The sequence below is a fragment of the Mycetomoellerius zeteki genome, unplaced genomic scaffold (assembly GCF_001594055.1).
Source record: "Mycetomoellerius zeteki isolate Tzet28-1 unplaced genomic scaffold, Tzet1.0 scaffold206, whole genome shotgun sequence".
Lineage (NCBI taxonomy): Eukaryota > Metazoa > Arthropoda > Insecta > Hymenoptera > Formicidae > Mycetomoellerius > Mycetomoellerius zeteki.
Genome location: NW_017257021.1, coordinates 759,684 through 781,114, shown reverse-complemented (window position 1 = coordinate 781,114; position 21,431 = coordinate 759,684). Strand labels below are relative to the sequence as shown.

The window sequence follows — 21,431 nt, the reverse complement described above, 5'->3', positions numbered from 1 at the left end:
ATTTATTCAGTTTTACGAAAGAACATTTCTGCGCACACGCACACTCGCAATCGGTTTCAATCAAAACTGGGCGAGCAAGCGTAATTTTTTTTCTGGTTGGTTTACCGCGGAACGCGAAACAGTCGTGGCGAGCGTTTACGAGATATTCTCAGAGTGCCATGCTATGCGAAGTGCGGTATAAGCGGCGATATCGCGCGGCGAAAAGACAATGCGCTCCGGACGCTCGCGAGACAGAACGTGGCGGACAGTTAATCGATAGTTTCTCTCTCGGTATTATGCTCAGGTTCAGAAGAGTTTTGGAATCCCCCGTCACGCTCCCATACTTAGCTCGCTTTATTTTGTTTCCAGCGGCGGTCGATTCTCGACGTGCCGAAATTAGGGCAAACTTTCCTACGTGCGGGACTGACGATCACGAACTTTTTGATGAAAGCTGCTTTTTTTTCGCAAATCGTGGATCTCCGAGATATTTCTTTGGAATACGATCTTTGAACGTTTACAGGGTTTTTGCAACAATTTATAAATTTTGAGCCGAATGAAAGAGACGTCGCTAATCGAGATAAAATTTAAATGTTTTACATTTTATTATTCATTTTTTTATTTTGTACAGAATCTTTTCTAAAGATAGATTTGTACGTTAATAATTATAAGTCTAGATAGGAAATGAAAAACGTGAATAATAAATAATTGAAACAATGTTACAATTTTTTCTGTAAAAGAAAAATGGAATGCTATTGCAGTACGTGATATTTCCTTTCGGATAGCTTCGTGCGTTTTTATTAAATCATCCTGAAAATGTGAAACGACTATCACGTAAGCCAGGTTTAGTTTCGTTTGTAGTCTCAACATTAATTGCAGAGTTGCGCGGAATGTTCTGATATTACAGGTGAACTTTATTCAAGCATAACGAAGTTGTTAGAAACGCTGGTTTGCATCTCTAATTACACTGCAGCACTGTATGGATAGAAAATTAAGTTTCTGATTCGAGCTGCCATCTGTAACCACCTTCTAAACTGTTTTACCGACAAATTGCGTGACACCATTTGCTGATAGTCGATTAAACCATATTAAGATGATGATAATTTATGTTAAAAAACAATTAAAAAAATATTTTAAACTATCTGTGTTAGCATTTATAGCAAAATTATATTTTTTGAACATTATCTTTCATTAATTTTTCTTTTTTTTTATATACAGATTATCTGTTACGTCGTTAATTCCATTATACTAAATATTTATTAAAAGAAATTCTCTTAACGCGTGTAATGTAGCTTTTAATGTAGCTTTTAATGTAAATTTAGGTGACTTAAAAAAATTATATCTATTTTCTAATTTTTTATTCTCGATTCATAAAAGATTTTTTTTTAATCTAGTTTAATATTATTAATTTTTTAAATCCGTAAAAATTTGTAAGAAATACTAGCGTTACATTAAACATATTCGACTTGTGTGATTGTAACAGAAGGGCGTAGATTCTATATGGTCTGTTGGATTGAACTGGTTTAGCATTCAATATCAATCAGATTCGGCTTTCAATTACGCGCCCGGCTTACTCGAATACAATTTGTATTCGAGCTTTGTATTAATCGACGCATTCTATACCGAATTTTGCTTTACTCGAGATAGTTTACCAATGGTTACATCGCTTGTAATAACCATGCATATTGTTTCCTGCCATATTGAACTTTGAAATTTCGCAGTGTGCAACATTCGTTTCGCACACGAGCTGTTATTTCGAAACGTTAATTATAAAATTTATTCACCTCCGGCGGACTCAACACGGACTCTCCGCCAATTATGGAATTTTTTCCACCGATATTTTTCTATGTATTTAATAGAATTAAAATAACACACCATACTATAGAATTTGATATGACAATGTAGTTTACTTTTTATGTTTACCGTTTGTTATACAACATTTATTTTAGAGATTTTAGAGATTTTCAAGAAAAGATCATAAAAAAACAACTCATACAAATCAACCATATCTCTGAAAATATAAAATATAAACTATTTTTTTAAATTTTTATTTAATTTTTCTACATGCACGCAAGATGTAAAATATCGATGAGGATTTTTATAATAAAAAGATAGCAACACATTTATCGGTTTTGACAAGTTCCGGACGCATGCTCATCGCCGATGAGTTGAATTTTTTTTTCATACACAATATCAGAAAAAATATCGACAGTACTATGGCAGGTACACGCGAGTTCACGTGTGTCCTCGGGCGACTCTGTGACCTGTACGTGAATTGGACGTCTGACCTTTAACCTTCCTCCCGTGATATCGTGGCACTTTATCCCTGCCATCGCTCCGCTCACACGCGCCACCCGAGAGCTCATTGTGCGGAGTTTCATCGTCGGCGCTTGACGCTTCCGATGAAGATTAATCATCGCCAGGAGTCTACTATATCGCACTCTAATGCTAAAAAAAGTAAAAGCTATAAATATGTATTTTTTATATGGATGTTAGAAGCTCGCGTATATTTTTCTCTTAATGTCAGATTAATTAATGTATTAATTATTTTGAAGGTATTCGCGTTTCTTAAATGTCAAAGGATTAACAATTCGAATTACAAACAACTGAGAACAAATCTTCCGAAGAGTCTTTGTGTTATTTTAGTCGCGCGGGTTATTTTCTTTACTTTCTTTCTTTCCACTCAATATTTATTTTTGCAGTCAACAAACTTATTAGTGCTAAGCCTAAGAAAATGCTATTACTTGTGTTGCTTGGAACATAAATGGAGCGTGCAGGATGCGGACATTAATTGCGTAACCGATCTCTGGGGTACATCCTTCGCTTCGATTCGTGAGCGTGTGCAGTTTTCAAGAAGCTTATCTTTAGAGTGACGAAACAACGTCGGGCGCCTGGAAGCACGTCGGCGCCTGACACTGCGTTTATGATGTACACAAATCGTCTTTGTTCATTAATTGTGGAACTCGATCGCCGATCACGCGATTCATTTGCACGCAGCAGAACAAAAGAAACATCGTTAATAAATTGAAAAATCGTAAATGAATAATATATTCACACACACACACACACACACACACACACACACACACACACACACACACACACACACACACACACACACACACACACACCCACCCACGCACGCACACAAAATGTTATCTAATATTTAAAAAATTTTATTTGATTATCATTCAATTGTATAAATTCCGGGCGTCTTATATTTGAATTTTATCCATGTTTATCGGTTTTTCTTGTCTTTCAAACGGATAGAATGAGACTTTTTTGTAATAGTTAAAAATTTCCATTTACGAGCTGTTCGCACATTCGTAAAATATAAAAAAAGAATATCATTTCATTAAAATTGCACGTCTATGCTTTAGGAGGAATCAAACTGCACGAGATTCTTGTTATCGGAGAATAACGATAATTGAAATGAAGCTATCGACAATTTTCATTCTTCGTTGCATTGTTTATCGAGGAAGTAAATCGTCATTTATGTTTTGGAAAGCAATGAAACTTCCGGCACGATGATATCGCTTTTCATGCGAACGGAAAGTTATTCCTCAAATGGAAATCTCTTATTTACGCAGAAAAGTACATGCGCATCGGCGAGGTCAATTTCCATAGGAAAACTGATAACCGGAGGCGAATCGATCATTACGGCCGCCGTATACGGAACGAACAAATACGGAAACTTCGCTTCTACTGGAGACCCAACAAGTTGCAGCTATAATACCGTTGCGCCGCGAATAATCCGCTCAACAAGCATTATTCTGTTTCCGATCGCGTACATTTTTCTCGCTTTACCGTGCAAACTATCACTATAGTGCTACTCAATGGAAAAATATCCTGTGCACATTTGCAAAAAATAGAGAAAACTACACTGATATAGTAGCAGTGATAGATGTAATAGAAAAAATAATTGCACACGATTGCAATATTGCTATAATTTCCATATATCGATCTCTTCTATGCAGAACATGCATATATGTATATACGCATGTTCTGTGCACTCAATTATGCAATTATACAAATTGCGATCTTTGTCCCACGATTATTCCTCACCGACCCAGATGTGAAGCCAAGTCTCCTTTTCGATCTGTAACACAGAGAGTAAAGTGTGCAATTTTCAACAAATCCATCAATAACATATTGCATCATAAATATATGACATATCACGAGAATATTCGGTATAATAAATATACGCGCATGCATTTATGTAAGAATCACGGCGAACGGTGCCACATCCGCCATGCGTAAGCACGTCTTTGGATAAGGATTCATTACGGGGATCTCTGTATACAGGAAGTTTGAATATAATCGGAGCCGTGACTCGTCATGGTATTACTCAGATTTCAGTTTTATCTCCAAACTCTTTTTAACACCCGCTGCTGTCCACGAAGGGATTTTTCTGCAGAATATTTATACGCAACGTGTACTTAGCGTTAAATGTAGCTACTTAATATTCATGCAACGTTGGATGAGATTTTCATATTAAACAAGTAAAACTCGTATAAAAGCGACTTGACTTAATTTTATACAAGTTTTTTTTAAAACTTTGAAGAAAATAATGTAGTAATAATATTGTATAATTACATGTATATATTAATATTTTATATGCATATAAAATATATGTTATTAGTGTTTATATACAAATATTATTACATGTATTACACATATATATATATATATATATAAAACATATTGAAGATTCGCAGCATTCTATGGTTTTTATAGTACAATCAAATCCTGAACAGTAATATTGTTATGATGATTGATTTTCCATGTAAAATGTTAGGTCCGAGAATCAAAGGTGCGATTTGGTCGGTTATATTCTGACATACTTTAGATGAACTCTAACCGTGCCTTCTACCCTTTGACATACTTTGCCATGTATCCAACAGCGGTCTGATATTGTATTGGAGTTTATTCTAACTGTTATTGTGAAATATATTATTACAACATAGTTGGTACTTGAATTATGGAGCATGTTGGCTTTCCTCTTTCTCTCTCTAATATTCTGGCAAAATTTCCTTTTACGTACCGCATTATAACAACTGTATAATTGCCAATATATATTATGTAGCTTTTTATTAATAAAAATATTATCTTGCAATTACATTAATTTTATACACAATTTTTACATAACTTTATAATACGATATATATTCGCAATATACAAAAATATAATACTAGATCTCTCATTAAAACCTTGTATAGTTTCCATGCAAATTGTGTAGCCATAACTCCATTTAAATTATAATATTGAAGGGAAGGGTATGTAACGCGTTCATACAGCTTATAGTGTAAAGTTGCGGGGGCGACAGAAAATGTCAAGTAGGGTGACAAAGCGGCGCCTGTAACGCCGACCTATTTTGAATAGCAAGCTCAGTTGACATAACCGGAAGATACAAAGGAAGCTCATTAGCCATATCGTAAGTATATACAGTTTTCGTTCGTTATGGCTAATATTTCGAGGAATCGTGGCACGAGAACGACGGATGGAACGCGGGATTTCTTGGACTGACAAAAATGCTAAACCTCGTACTTACCGGTTTCGCCAAAACGGAAAAACGGAAAAAGCGAAAGAAAGCGACCAGATCCGCTCCGAAAATAAATTCCCGTCCAGACGTGTGACCCTCTTCTTCTCCGGTTTATGTGCGAGCGAGGCCATGGTACAAGAGCTGCGCGTTACTTTTTTTTTCTTCTCGCTTGTAAATTCCGCCGGACGTCTACGCGATTCGAGTTTGCGTCTCTTCTGAATAGAAACATATTTCTGCTGCGCGAATTCTTAATTGTGTGATACAGGTTTAGTTAGTTTTGCATTTTTATGAATTTCAGCATTCATTTTGGCGATCCTTCTATAGAATATTTTATACATGTAGGGCCTTCAGTTATCGATTAAGACAATCGTAAACTCAATCGATCCAGCTATTATTGAGATCCGATAATTGCGTTTCGATTCAAATAAGCGGCTCGCGTGTACCCGGTCTGTCTCGCGTACACTTGGCGCGAGATCTCTCTTTATATCGCATATATACTATACGTGCATAATTATTTTTTCGATAGAGGAATATCAACATTTTTTTACAAATATTTTTTATAAGTTTTCAATATTCGAAATATTCGTTAAGCAATTCCTGTTAATTTTTTATTTAATTTTATGTTGTAATATATAAATTTATTTTCCAAGGTTGCCACCGGCACACGAATAATTGTTTTATCGGAAACCTTATTAATCAAGACAGTCGGAACTTGAATTTATTTGCCACGGCTCGTTTGCGAGAGTATCGTATTTTCTGGCCCCTTTTAAATGGCGCGTTCCAAATCGACACACTCGCAGCGCAGGATGTGTGCTATCTCTTTTCATTATTGAAATACATTTTTAATTTTCTTAGTTTAAATCACGCGGATACTATGGAATTATTTCCCTTATGTCGGGCTCACGTGTCTCGTAACTTTATTCGTGCGATTCAATGGATGCATTCAGAAGCGCGACCGCTCATTGAACGCTCAGTGAGTTCTTGCATCTGATTGGCATATTCCATTAGATCTAAAAATATAGTAGACCAAACAGGTACAAGAGCTTACTGAGCGCTCAGTGAGCGGTCGTGCTTCTGGATGCACCCAATGAATTCGCCGAGCGCACGTGTGTGGCTCATAAATATCTATTTACTTTATTATTATTTTCGAAATCGAATATTACTTTTTCACCTACGGAAATTATGCGTTTCGCAGGTTATCTCTGTGTCCAGATCCATTATTAGAATTGCAGTTCATTTCATCAGGCGGAGGAGCAGCCTGATACTGTATACACACTTCCGGTGTTGTATACAGGCTGCTCCTCGCTCTGATGAAGTGAACTGCAATGTTCGCAAAACGTTGGCATTCTATAAATGGATCTGAACACCCGCATAGCTTCTGTATAAAAAGTACTGTGTCTCAAATCTCAAAAGCACTTTTATCCACGCCATTCATTCATCTCTATTAATGTTATATTCTAAACAGCACTGTCTTCAAACTCGAAGTAAAACGACATATACTTCTCTTTGATCACATAATCATTGCATGAACACTTGGTTTGTGAACACAAGATCGTGTTCGGTGATCTTGGAAGCGATGAATATAAAGCGTCATCAACGAAGACATATAACGTGGTCGTTCGACCCAGATCTCTCCGAGTATTGCTTAGATGCACCTGCAGTCTGCTTGCCTGCCTACGTTCTGAGATATATTGACGAGGCACAACGGCTGTTAATGCTACCGCAGTACGTTCAATTGATTATAGGTTACGATTGAGCTTGCATGCTGTTGGAAGCCGTTTGTACATTGCTCACACATTATCGCGATTGCTCCATGCGATTCTATGATGCGAGTGGGCGAAGGTGCGACACACGATACAACTTGACTGGCGGTCCGTTGCATCGACTGTGTATCGATTCTCCGAAGCTCGGATACGTATGCGTACACGCGTGCAGCGTACGATAGACTTCTCATTCATGCCTCACACACGTGTGTATACGAGTATACATAGAACTGCGCGTGAGTGACGTCGCTTCAGTGACTATTTATGTTCTTATGACGACGTTTTTTAATCATTACGATAACACGCGATAACGGTGACATAAATATCCAGAAATCATATGTAAATAACGGGATGTATTGCTTAATATCTTGGAATCGGTGTAAACACCGTTATTCTCTGCTCTGTGGCTTATCTTACTATATACTTCCTTTCCCTTTTTTTCGAGAATAACGGTAGCTTTTCCACGTTTATACCAATCACTGGTTGCCAGGTTGGAAGATTTTTCCATAAATTTGAAAGTTTTTTTTACCAAGAGATTTTTTGGAGCATAAAAAGTTTAGGAGAATTTTTAGGGGGCTTTTTGGGAGGAAATACAAAGAAATACTCAAATTACGGCTAAAATATTGAGAAAATCGCAATATATGCGAATAACTTTCAAACGGATCTGTCAATACTGCCACCGTGCGAGAATATTAAACTTTACTTTTTATAGCGAATTTTACTTTAGATATATCACATATATAACTAATTCTTTAATTAAAATTTTCAATTCAAGTCTACTTGAATCAGATATAAATATGATTTTGTTAAAACTTAATGAATGCAGATAAAAACTTGTGACATAGGATGTTATAGCTCATGAAAAATTGCGACAAATGGATACACATCAGCAAATTAATGACACGACCGGTCCACTTTGAGCGGGATGTATAGATCGAACTTGTCTCGGACGATCTTCCCTCGAGCGGTTGACATTGTATTCCCTAATGTTGTACGCAAGATAGAACTGTCTCCCGTATAGCGATTGCAGTTGTGATTAAGTATTCGTGCACGCGACAAAAAATGAACATCCGTGAAGAAGAAGATAGCGTGCTTATCGTGGCATATGCCGGACGAGTGCGCTTCAGTCTCTTTTCGTGTCTCGTTCGGCGTGGTCGTCGACGACGCACCAACCGTTAAGAGTTTTCGCCTATATTTTAAATTTGTTTGAAAGTACGAAGTGACGATTGATTGAGCGAGTAATAGTAAAAAGTGATTAGAGCGTTTTGTAAAAATCGATTGTGAATCGAAGAGACAAATACTCTGCTTGTGATAGTCTCGGATAGATTTTCAAGTGTTTTCAAGGATGCGATTGGGATAGAAGGATTTGCTTCGGAGATAGTATTAAACATTGTCAATGTCTTGATCGGTTCCTTTGGCATCGTGTGATCGACGATAAACGATTTTTTTGGAAGCCCTAATAAAGGCTCTTTGAAGCCATTCTATCGGCTAGCACTTCCTGGTAGCGCGATAGTCTTTGATAGCGTTTCGTCTCTATCTAGCAGGCCGCGCATCTCGGAAGGCGAGAATTTATCAGGCATAATGTACGCGAATGACGATGAAGCTTTTAATGATTATAATTGTTCAGCAATTTGCATAATTGCAGCTCAAATTGTTTCCATTCGATACATCTTGATTTCTGTGCAAAAGCATTTTTACATTATTTCTCTCTCTCTCTCTCTCTCTCTCTCGTTATCTAATTAGCAATGATTTTTTTAAATGTGATGTGCTTTATTCATCGATTTTGTGTATCTTGCGAATTTTTAAGTAATATTTTTTAATCTTTCTTCTAATTTGTAATATCACGACAATTTTTTCCTCCGCTGGAAATATCTTCGTCGCACTTTTTCTCTCGCTATCCCTTGGCTATGATATTTTTAAATCATCTGTTTTGGCAACCTTTTTGTCTTATATTGAAAACGATATTTCTTTTATTTCTATAAGCACTATGCAAATTTTTCCCCTCGTTCGATTGAAATGCAGCGATGCTATTTTTGTCTTTCTTTATATGATCAACCGGCGATGTCTCCTTTTTTAACGGATTCTGCTGGCGTTTGCATGGATCTTTCTTGCGCACCCGAGAGTTTTTAGGAGCACGCGTGACGCCAATGGCGCATCGGGAGCGCGCAGGAAGAACCGAAAATAAAGTAGACAGGCGCCGAGTTGCGCTGTATGAATACCGTGCCGTTCGTTCGCGGAGGTCCCGGAGAGAGAAAGAAATTTTTAGCCGGACGCATTCGTGTGTAGCCGCGTCGTAATGTAGACTCCTCGTAGGACATGACTCGGGAGATAGTTTATGCGCCCGCGTTCATCAACGTACTCTTTCTCAGTCTGTGCAACATGCCATAATTTATATCTTATCCGACATTCAGCCTCGCGTTTTTTCGCACGTACATACACATGATGTCGTTGAATCGCGACCTCAAAATTTGCGAACATCCTCGTCCATCGCGAACATCACGTATATAATTTTTGTAATATTTCTCAATGAAGCACCAAACGATGAATACTTTATCGACTCTGAATTGGCCAAGAAATACTCCTACGCACCGCAAGAATAAGTTTTTTACGCTTGCCTGATTGCCTCCCGTATAGAATGACGATATTTCAAAAATAGAAAGTGTGTATGTAGGTTAAATTATTTTGTACAAATGCATCTCGAATCTTTTTGACCGTTATACCAAGTTGAAGAGTTTGACAATCTACTTGAAACATTAAAATTAGACTCAAAATCAGTCGTAAAATCTTTCGAGAGATCTCCTTATCTTTGTTTCACAAATGACTTGTCTCGAGTTTTAAAATAATACGAGTTCCATATTTTTTTGGAATTATTTGGAGAGAGATAGTATTCTACGTGAACATATGTGTATGACGATGTTCGATGCTTATTTCTTTAGGCAACTTTGGAAGAACTTATTTTTTTCTAACTGCTAAGAAAGTGTAATCAATATTGTTATCTTAAAGGAAATTTCAATTTTTTAATTATATCTGTAAGATTTAAGAATTTGTAATACTTAGAATTAGTAAAACACGCTTTATATAAAGCTATATTTTTTATTATGTATTAAGTTATTTTTTGTACATATTATAAACTATACTATACTCACTTTATTAATTGTTACTCACTTCTTAATCTTTTAGAATTTTTTGAATACCTGTTCCGACTTAAGTTTACCAAGTTTTTTGCGATCATGAGTTATTTAGAATGAAATTTTTTATTCGCCATTAATTTCATATCAAATTTTCAATTTCCGGCGTCGACAGGAAAATTATACGTTACGACATACGATAAGCCTTTCTACGTTCCTGAGCGTAAATCACGTGACCGGAGCAGGTCGGTCTTTGGCCCTCTTCAAGAATTGTGAACGATTCAGTTCTCCACGAGACGCAACGTACGTGAGAGCGTACGTATGTCAAACGCGAAACACGAGCAGGATACAATTATGTTAACAATTTTATTGGATGTCGATTTAGTTGACGTTGATGTTGAAGTTATAAAATTTGCAAGGTCTCATTCATAAAACGATAGAATCGCCGCGATTATGTATAGATGAAAGCGTTCATGGTATGTTAGTTATCATTGTGCTCTCGTAAATCTCAATCGTTAATGTGGAATATCGTTTGACATTTACAACGCAGTGTCCGATTTTTGTGCGGCCTAAATCTACAAAGTGTTGTTTGATGAGTGATTAACGTGAAAACGTATCGACGAATTGTTGGAAAATAGATATTGTGTGAAACATCGAATCTGGTAATACATGGTTGTTTGGCTTATTGAGATATGACATCCATGGATCGATTTGTGTAGTGATGGCAAAGAAGGAACCACGTGGCGCTGTGGTATACAAATAGACATTCTGTAATTTCGACTGAATTATACCTGAGTTTGCGATGTTGAAACATACAAGCAGGACTGGACGACCTCGGGTCGTCGTAAGAAAACGAAAAGGTCGCTCATTGTCCAGAAGCTGGCCTGGTACACCGAGAACTCTATCGATTGTATCGTCCGAGGTAAAGAGAGGCCGATTTCATCTTAAATCTTGAAAAGTTAATTTATTACGAATAAATTATATGATGCAAATTTGTTTTTATAACTTGTTAATGTTTACTTTGAAACTTAAGAACAAAAATATTTGCGCGAAAGTTGCGTCGACAGTTAATGAAAAGCACTTTCGTTTTAGATTATTTTTGACGAAAAAAATTCAAAATAAAATTAAGCTGTAAATTCAAATATATTACACAATTTATTTAGATTACTATATATAAATTTATTTTTTCATTTTTAATTTAGATATTATTTTGTCTTAATTTATACAGTCTGCACGAAATTTGTATATATAGTAATATATTGATATCCTATATATATATATATATGTGTTGTGTTGATTTGCACAAATGTACATGCGTTGCGTAAATTGTACTAATAGTCAATAAATGAGAAGCGAAAATGTGATATTTAATAAAAATAAAAACACGTACGTATATATCGAAGAAAGCATTATCCAGGATTGGTAAATACTAATGTTTTTTTTTTAAGAATAAAACGTACTGTGTTTTGTCTTAAATATGTTTTTAATGCTTCAAATATGTTTTAAACAGTACTATAAAAAAACATATTTAAAAAACATATTAAAAACATCAATTTAGCATGTTTTAAATTGTTTAAAACACGTTTAAAACATGTTTTTTTACCAACCCTGGTAGTATCATATTTACAAAAATAAAATGAAATAAAGGTTCCTTTTCAATTCATGCTAAACATCTGCTGCGGGTGAAACGCACGATTTTTTATCTTTTGTAATGATTTTAATCGCTGGTTTATCTTCTTCCGTTGAGGAAACAGTCGTATATTTCATATCACACACACAAGTTTCGATTACATATCAATATCTTAATTCAAGGCATCTGCTCCTCTTATAATTAGTTGATAACCTTGCATGTGAAGTGATACGAACGAAACGAGGTCATTAACGTTCTGGTCGAAATCGATGGAAAGACGAGGAGGCAAAGCGAGTTGACATCTCGCGATCATATGTACGTCTTGTTTGATGTATTTGTGAACATGTGAACGTATGCCGCCTACACGCGTAGGTCGAAGGTCTCATGCAGAGATTGAGAACATAATGTGGGAGAACGGAATGAATGAGAGCATATAATTGAGAGAATATTTCTCATTTAACCATCATTAGCCGCTCGCAAAGAATGGTCAAGACTGAGAGCAAATAACGTTTTTATATTTTGAAATATTATTTCATCCTGCACTTCGTTTCAATACTCGTCTAAAGTGTCGTACAACTTTTATCTGTTGTATTAATACTTTTTCTATGGTCGATTAATCATTTCTCTATATTCTACATAATTTTGAATGACTAATGTACAAATAACTGATAATTTTATTTCTAATTTGTTATGGAATTTTTTTGTTGTTATTTATTATCTATTTGATATTTGATATATAATTTTATTATATATATCAAATTTTAATTTTTATGATATAAAAAATACTAAGAGGATCGATGTATTTTTAATAGGGATTAAGTATATATGAAATTTGATGAAAATGTGATAGTAATGTATTTTTCGGACATGTAGAATGTGGCATAATTAAACGCATCGTAAAACATTTTTGCTTAAATAATTTGCCATTGTTTTGCATTTATACTTAATATGCGATAATTGTTTACAATTCAGTTGTTACGTCAAAAACACGTGCACATTCTGCATTTATTCGTTTATAAATTGCGTCACGATTGCGTTACGCTTTCGATTGCTAATTATAAATTCGCGAGTGTTTTCAGTATTAAATTATTAAGTAAGGAGAGGAGAAGAGAGACTGTAATCGTAAAATGTACTATTCGGTTACAGCTATTGTACGAGAACGTTAATGTTAACATAATGTCGCGGCATTAGTTTGCAATTCTTTTAATGATTATGTAGGACAAATTAAATATGTGTGTGTTTGAATCATTCGAAAAAATACGCAAGTAACGTGTTATGTCACTTTCCACGCAATATAACGAATAATGCAATGTGTGGGGCGCTACTTTTTTTATCGTGACGATATATGCATTATGCAAAATGCCGAATCGGAACATCGTGTCGTTCGATCAATTGATCACCTATGGAAACTGAACTTTCATCCCAAAATTGGCTAAACATTCATTGTAACAATCGAGTCACGAGGGAGCGGTTCCGTGAATGGAACGTATAACCAGCATATCTACCGGAAGTCCGGCCTACGAGTTCCGGCCTGAAGCGCACTCGTCTCATTGTCTCTTTCATCCTTTTTTCCCTTGCTGTTCAGCAATGAATACTGTTGCCTGTCAACCGAAAAAGAGACTGTCGCGAGGAGCAAAAAGCAGCTGACATTATCATAATCAGCTGATAATTAAAATATTGAAATGGTAACTTTTCGATAATACTCTAGTATCCAATTAATAGCAATGGTTCTTTCATAACAAATTTGCGAAATCTGTTATTAATTAGAATAATTATTATTTATTTTTTTTTCGTTTTTCTTTGAGAACTCGATGAATATATCAATGGATACGTTTTGCGATGCTGTCATAAAGTTTTCCAATTTGGAATTAAAATTGTTTATAATTAATACAGTACATATATTTGTATGGAATTTGATTTGTTAGTAGATTGGCTCGTGCATTTATAATTCAGTTTTCAAATTTCAGAGTATATATTTCAAATTTCGAGTACCATCTGCTGCTATTTCATCGCACATTATTTTTTATGCATATCATCTCTTAAAATCTAGGATAATTTAACACTGTAAGTTATCGTGCAGTGTATCTACTTAATATCAAGTCTGATAATTAGTCTACTTATCTTTTATTCATTATTTATTTTTATTTTCGATCATATATTGTTTGCGTTAGAATGAAGTTATGCTTATGATTATTATTATAAATATTATCATTCGTCACATCTTAAATACATATTTATTCTGTATTATTTTATGTTGTCACAGAAAAGTTGGATTAAGCACACTGTATTATCTAAATTATCTAAAACATCTAGTAATAAATTCAAATTAGATAAAAGGATAAAAAGGAGGAAGAAATGCTTCTTTGAACATTTAGCCGCAAAAATGCTTTGTTATCGAAGTAATAAAATCTTAATGTTTACGAATGAATGCGCCAGTCATGTGCACGTCATGCTCAGGCATGTGTGGAGGAGATTTTGAACATCTCTTGTTAAAAAAATACCCACGTAAAACTTTCTTAAAAATAAAGTCATTATTTGATACTACTCTGCATTTATGTCTATTGTTCTAGGAACATTTCTTCTTCCTTTTTATCCACGAATACGCTCACGAAATTTTTAAGTATACTTTAAGTATATGACTCACCTTGTATATATATATATATACGCGCAACTAGATAGTAATTTTGAAGTAATTAGATAATTAAGTCTTTTAATAAAGTAAATTTTAGGAATACAAATAAACTAATAAAATCATTCTTTAATCCAATTTATATAGTATTTTATAATTCACAAAAAATAAAATCTAGCTTGTCATTATAATACCGTTTTCGGTACATCTTATAATTTATCAAGATATCTGTATTTATATAACATCCTCTGTATTTATTTGTTTTGACTTTAAATTTAATTTATTTGAATTTCTAGAATCCAATTAATTTTCTTATTTTGACATTTAAATGACATTTAAGTGAGTTTATTATACTTAATTATGAAGATATCTGATTGAAAATAGATGCAAAAATCGGAATTTATATGTTTTTAACATTTTTTAAAGTAGTAGCGGGACTCATTCTATATAAACCGATTATTATTATAGGAGATGAGATGATTTTTTCAAAAGTGTATTGCATAGAGCGTAAAAATAAGGCAGCGATATTCAATGCATCCGCAAATGAAATTATCACCACGCATTTAGGGGGAAAGACATTATAGACGCCTCATATCATAAATGTAAAATTTATTTATTGTTATCTTTATACAAATCTTTATTTATTTTTCATTAGATTTATTTTTCATTAGATGTGTTGTGCAATTGTGTATTATATGCCATAATCTAGATTAAAAGTAATAATCAACATAAGGTAGATACATAGCAAACGATATCAAGTTACGCTTACAAACTGGCGATCAGGCAATCATTCCTCGGTGATTATATATATATATATTCAAATACTTTATTATAAACACTCGCATAATCACTTACTGAATATTAATAAATTGTACGCTCTATACACAATTTATTTATAATTTACTTATCAATTTATTATAAATTGTATTTATTTGCAGATCGACTACCCGGAAGTCCATGGTGGAGGGAGGATGCATCGACCACCGCATCCCCATCCCATAACCGACCATCGACAGGTCAATCTGGTCTTCGATGACACGGTAAACAGCTCTTATTTTTTTAGTTATTTATTTAAAATGACAATCTTATAGTCCGAAATTTTATTGACGAAAATATTCCATTTTCTTGTTTCTGAGCACATAATTGTTAAATAAAAATAATTTAATACTTGTTACGATTGATAAGATACCTTTGTCTTATCCATAAAATTCTATCTTCGAAATTTATAAAACTTACCTATAAGAAAATTGTATGTGAAGTAAACATTTTTAATAATTTTTTGAGACCTCAGAAAGCCTATATAGAAGCTTGTCTTACTTTCTGATTGAGGAATGATAAAATTATCAAAATCAATGGCGGATGATGCAAGATATCAGTCCGCCTATGTAAATAGTCACGAGATGCTCACGAATAATTTGATAATAAAGATTTCGTCGATTTGGCTCCAAACGTGTGCGGCAGAGTACCTGCAGCACATTCGTCCTTCCGGCGGGCAAAAAGTTGAATGGAAGAAGCAATTTGGAAAGTAGTGTGTTGGCGCGGGGCAAAAGGAAAAGTGAGATACACGAGTACGAACGACATAACGGGTCGTATAAATCATCCGTCGGGTCGGACAGTGGCCTTTGAGCGGTTACTATTCCTTGCTGGATAGATGCTTTGAGCGGACCAGAGAGAGAGAGAGAGAGAGAGAGAGAGAGCGCAGCGTTTCTCTATCCTCATTCTCCTGTCTCATCCTTCTTTCTCTCTATTTCTCTCTCTCTCTCTTTCTCTCTCGTTACATCTCGTTTCGTCTCTTTCTATCTTGTTCCTTTGCGGTTCGATCCAGCTCGATCGACCGTCCGTCGACTCCTTAAGCGCATTTTACACCATCACCCAACAGTGACTTTCTATAGAGAAGATTACTTAAGATCAATTCAGGTGTCGTTATTGGCGTCAATTTACATCATTGTTTGCTTATTGTTCCGCATGGCGATTAACTAATCGCGAAGGCTGATGAATATTAATCGCGGGAGCATCGGTGCGTTCTTTCTTGATCAGCTTCTCGAGCGTGCTTTGCAATATCCTTATGACGTTTCGTTGGCTGCCGACATTCGCGTGGGTATGCAAGTCGAAGGAAACTACATTACAGTATCGGGCGTATTTTTAATCTCGGTTATTTTTGTCTTACCATTATTCAATCGTTATTGAATGTCTGCAATCTACATCTAAAGTAATTATCGTAAAGTTAATTATGTGTCTTTTATTTCTCATTAATTTTTTTCAAATGTTGAATGATTATTATCAGCGAGATTTGAAACTGCAATGGTGTTTTGTTGTGATTGCAATTTTAATTTTCAGGTTTATAAAAGTCTGACCTATAAAGTAATTATTTAATAAGAAGCAAGTTAGTGTTTAATGAGATGTATTTTGCATTAGCTTGTGATAGACATATGATAGACATATATAATTTAAAAAAATTCAAACGTAGGAGAGTTTTATACGTCTCTCATAATCTTTATTCTTCTTCCATGTAAAGTAAACTCGTAATTATTCATAATCTGTCATCATCAAATCGCTTCGAAATCCCAAACTAATCCTCTCACGAATCAAACAGTTATTATTTAAATTCTCTTCCCTGTTGTACGCAAATTACACTTAATTACTCTTTTCCCCGCATATAGTTATATCTCCAATTATAGGCATTAGTAAATTATTTCGATTATTATTTTGTAATTTTCACCTTGTTTTAAATTTCTGTGTGAAATTTCATTTGCGCATCGCCGCCACCGCAACTACGTATATGTGACTGTGTGTTATAATGAGGTCAGTTTCATAACAATGGTTTTATATATTATGTTAACAAGGCAGGATGCGTTTTCATGCAACGGCTGTACAGTTTGCCTGTAAATATTGAGATTATAAAGATGCAAATTTGTGTCGCGTTTACGAGCTACTGTGAAATTACGAATACTGATACTGGATTTACTAGAAATATGTGCGTATATTCAGTGTAAGGAAATTTAATTTAATCCCCATGCAATATGGACAACGAAATTTCATTAAACTTCCAGCTATCGTTTCAACTTTATGTGGGAAATGAAATTTAATTGAATTCCTAGTCGATATCAAAGTATTTTTCGATATATGGATATTAACTGTTCTGTATGATTTTTTTCTTTAGTTTCTCTTTTATTTTATGGATTAATGATCATGGATGTATGGATGATCGTGCCATATATACTGTAGTATTGCAATATATATATATATATATTTTGACTTCTTAAACTTCTATTAAATGATAAAATTATACGTATAAATTGTATATATCATAAACAATTATTTTATTGTAGTAAATTTCAATATGATCACATATAGGAAAATCAAATACAATTCGAACTTTTTGCGTCTAAAGTTCCGATGTCAGTTTTATCGGATTATCAAGAATCAAGATTTGTAATTTCGTAGTTTCGATTGCATTTGTAATCGGAAATATGCGACATATTTACAAACAAAACAGTGAAGAGATTCATATGGAATTTTCTAAAAAAAAAGGTAAAAAATTAAAAAAAGAAAAAGCGGAATCGTGCGTGGAAGCTACAGGTGGCTTGGCAATCTCCCCTCTCTTTCCGGGCGTCGCGGCGCGGCGTGGCGTGGTGTGCTCTCCCAGTTGACACGGTCCTGAAGAGCCGCTCACGGCTCAAGGCACGGACAGCACGGTACGGGTACGGCGAATCATCACGTGACTACGCTGCGATCCGAAGGGAATGCCAGCATTGCTAGCATTGCCAGCGGCAGCAGCGGCGGCACTGAGCGGCACGGCACGACGCGTCGTGAGTCGTGGTGTGGTGCGGGTGGTGGCGGGACGAGACGAGACGAGACGAAACGAGACGAGACGAGGCAGTCCTATGTCCGCTAAGCTGACGACACGGCAGTGACGACAACGCGGACGAGAGACGGACGCATCACGAGCATCGTGCTAAGCTGTGCAAAGAGGTTCAGACGCGTTGTGACTGTTGCGACTGTTGCGAGTCGCGCCCGCTTCCACCAGCTTCCACGCGCATAGCGGCGGAGCGGCACGCCAGTCGGCCAGTGTCGCCAGTGAGAGAAAAACAATTGGACGAGGCGGATAAAGCGCGTAGGAAAATGCGGACGCGTTCCGTTGACGATTCGTTGGATCTGTCGTGATTGTTTCTGCCGAGAAGGAAGACGAGAACAACAAGGAGAATTGTGGATTCCGCTGACACGATGGACGCGTTCGGCGTGTATCAAGTGAGTGTCTCGAGTCTCCTCCTTGAGAGATATGCTCAAAATGGCCTTGGCTCCCTTCTTCTCTTCGTCTCCCTCTCTCGCGAGCGCTCGTGCTCCGTTGGGAAAGCGAGTTCTCGGAGTCCTGTCCTCGGAGAACGCGAGGTGTATACATATACGCATCTCTGTTGCACGCTGCGGTGCTGCGGCCTGCTGCGGCCTGCTGCGGCCTCCCCTCGCGATGATATGACAACAGCTTCGTCGTTCGTAGGTGTTTTGTTTGGATGACGAATATGTACATGTATGTGAACGCGCGCGAGAAATACACCCGCGCCCTGATGCTCGCACGGTCTGCGTATGTACCAGTATGTACATACATACGTGCGTGCGAGCGTGATGTCATGTCGCTGTACGACCTAACCTAACCGCGAACTAGAGCCTGTCCTAATCACGCCCATTCTTGGTATTTCCTACTTTGCGCTGTTAGCGAACGGCGTCGTCTATGTTTTTGTTCCGCGCGTAGAACTATACGCGGATATAGGTTGTCTCCAATGCTCAGAAACAGCATTGCGAATCATTTTCGTAGATTTTCCTTCCGACTCATTATTTTGGGCAGTTTTTGAATTGCTCGTTATTATTGTCAGTACTGTCGGTACCTAGTTAGGTTGATAATTCAAAGGAAAGTTAAGTTACATGGAACATATGTTTAAATTATTGCTATTACCTTATATTTCACATCAATGTATTTTTATAATGTTCAAATGACTGCTTATGTGTAAATGACAAATAAATTTCTTTCAGTATTATATTTTTCGAGTTGTTTATTGTTTCTCTTTAATCTATTACTAACTTTTATCATAAATATCTCTTTGAATATAACATTATACATATCTATTATGTACTTGTGTAATCTTTCCTGTAATAATTAGAGATTAGATTTCTAATCTCGTTACAAATTAGAATTTATATCTCATTGCAAATTCCTTGGATACATTGTATCTTGTATCAAAATTTTATATTGATTTAATATATAATTTTCTATAATAAACATGGAATATTTAGCATTGGAAAAAAATATATGGAAGAGATTAAATTTATTAATCTATATTTTATAAAAAGTTTGATATGAAATATTATTCCTTAATTATATAAATAATGTTTAAAGATGGTTTGTAAATTTTATGATAAAATCTAGCAAAAAATATGTATGTGGATCTTTAAAAAATTTGGAAATAACTAAATAAGTTATTAAAATGTTTTTTTTTTTAGTTCTCACAGGGCCTTACAGGCAGACCAGAGCTATATCAGAAATCAAACAGGAGCAGTCATTCAAGTGACACAAGTTCAGCATACAGTGGATCCGACACTATGACGTCTGTACAAAGTTCGTTAGACGCAGATCCTGATGAAGTGGATTTGTCAGGTCTTGTGGAGTCCATTGTTGATAGCGATGAGGAGGAAGATCTGGCAGAAAGCATGGACGTAAGTATTATTGTTTATTTATTTTATTGTTTTCTAGAAATGCATTAGATGCTATTCTAATGTTTATTGTTATAATATTTTAGAGTTTAACGGTACGTGATCCTGTACGAGAATGTTTAGAGAAAGATCCTGTTGAGAGAACAGAAGACGACATAGAAACGCTTTTAGAATTTACGCAACAATTAAAAGCTTTCACAAATATGACTATGGCTGTTAGAAGAGCGCTGTGCGCTGTGATGGTGTTTGCGGTAGTCGATCGTGCTGGAATGGTGGTCCTGAATGACGGCGAGGAACTCGACAGTTGGAGCGTGTTAATCAACGGTGCTGTTGAGATTGAGCATAGCAATGGTGAGATTGAACAACTCGGTCTCGGTGATAGCTTTGGTATCTTGCCTACTATGGAGAGGCTGCTACATCGTGGAGTTATGAGAACAAAGTTCGTAATATGATTCTTTTCTACTTTCATATAAGCCGTAAAAGATATACAAAGAAGCCTAGAAAGATATACAAAAGTATAAAAAATGCAATTTTCTGTTTGCAGGTGCGACGATTGTCAATTTGTTTGTGTCACGCAGGCAGATTATTTTCGAATACAACATCAAGGCGAAGAGAATACCAGGAGACATGAAGAGAATGGAAGGGTAATTTTAGTGACTGAATTGCGGGGAGCTTTGGATGGTGCAGCGCGAAGAGGTCACGTGGTGATTCGGGGAACGCCAGAGCGTTTGATGTTACAGCTCATTGAAGAAAACAGTATTACAGATCCTACTTATGTGGAAGATTTTTTATTGACTCATCGAACGTTTATTGATAGTCCGTTGTTAGTCGCAAGTCAACTGTTGGAGTGGTTTGATCAAGCACAAGTGCGAGATCGCGTTGCTCGCGTCGTGCTCTTATGGGTGAATAATCATTTTACCGATTTCGAGACTGATCCAGCGATGATGGAATTTTTAGAAGCATTTGAAACTGGACTGGAAAGAGAGAAAATGTTAGGACAGCAAAGGTAAATTTCTGTTTTATTTTTTCAAAGGAAATATATTAAAACATTAAGAAAAAT

General features: G+C 35.7%; 1 protein-coding gene across 12 annotated transcripts in view; it reads left to right on the top strand.

Moving 5' to 3' along the window:
- LOC108722523 (rap guanine nucleotide exchange factor 2) overlaps positions 1–21,431 on the top strand; it is a 116,112-nt gene that overhangs the window by 84,918 nt on the left and 9,763 nt on the right. For 11 of the 12 annotated variants that reach the window (XM_018447677.1, XM_018447682.1, XM_018447680.1 and 8 more), the window contains 4 exons: positions 15,607–15,708; positions 20,162–20,374; positions 20,458–20,810; positions 20,916–21,377. In XM_018447677.1, the coding sequence (XP_018303179.1) occupies positions 15,607–15,708; positions 20,162–20,374; positions 20,458–20,810; positions 20,916–21,377 (1,130 nt within the window). Of the gene's footprint in view, positions 1–15,606; positions 15,709–18,766; positions 18,917–20,161; positions 20,375–20,457; positions 20,811–20,915; positions 21,378–21,431 lie in introns of those variants that run through there. The other variant, XM_018447681.1, reaches the window with a different exon arrangement.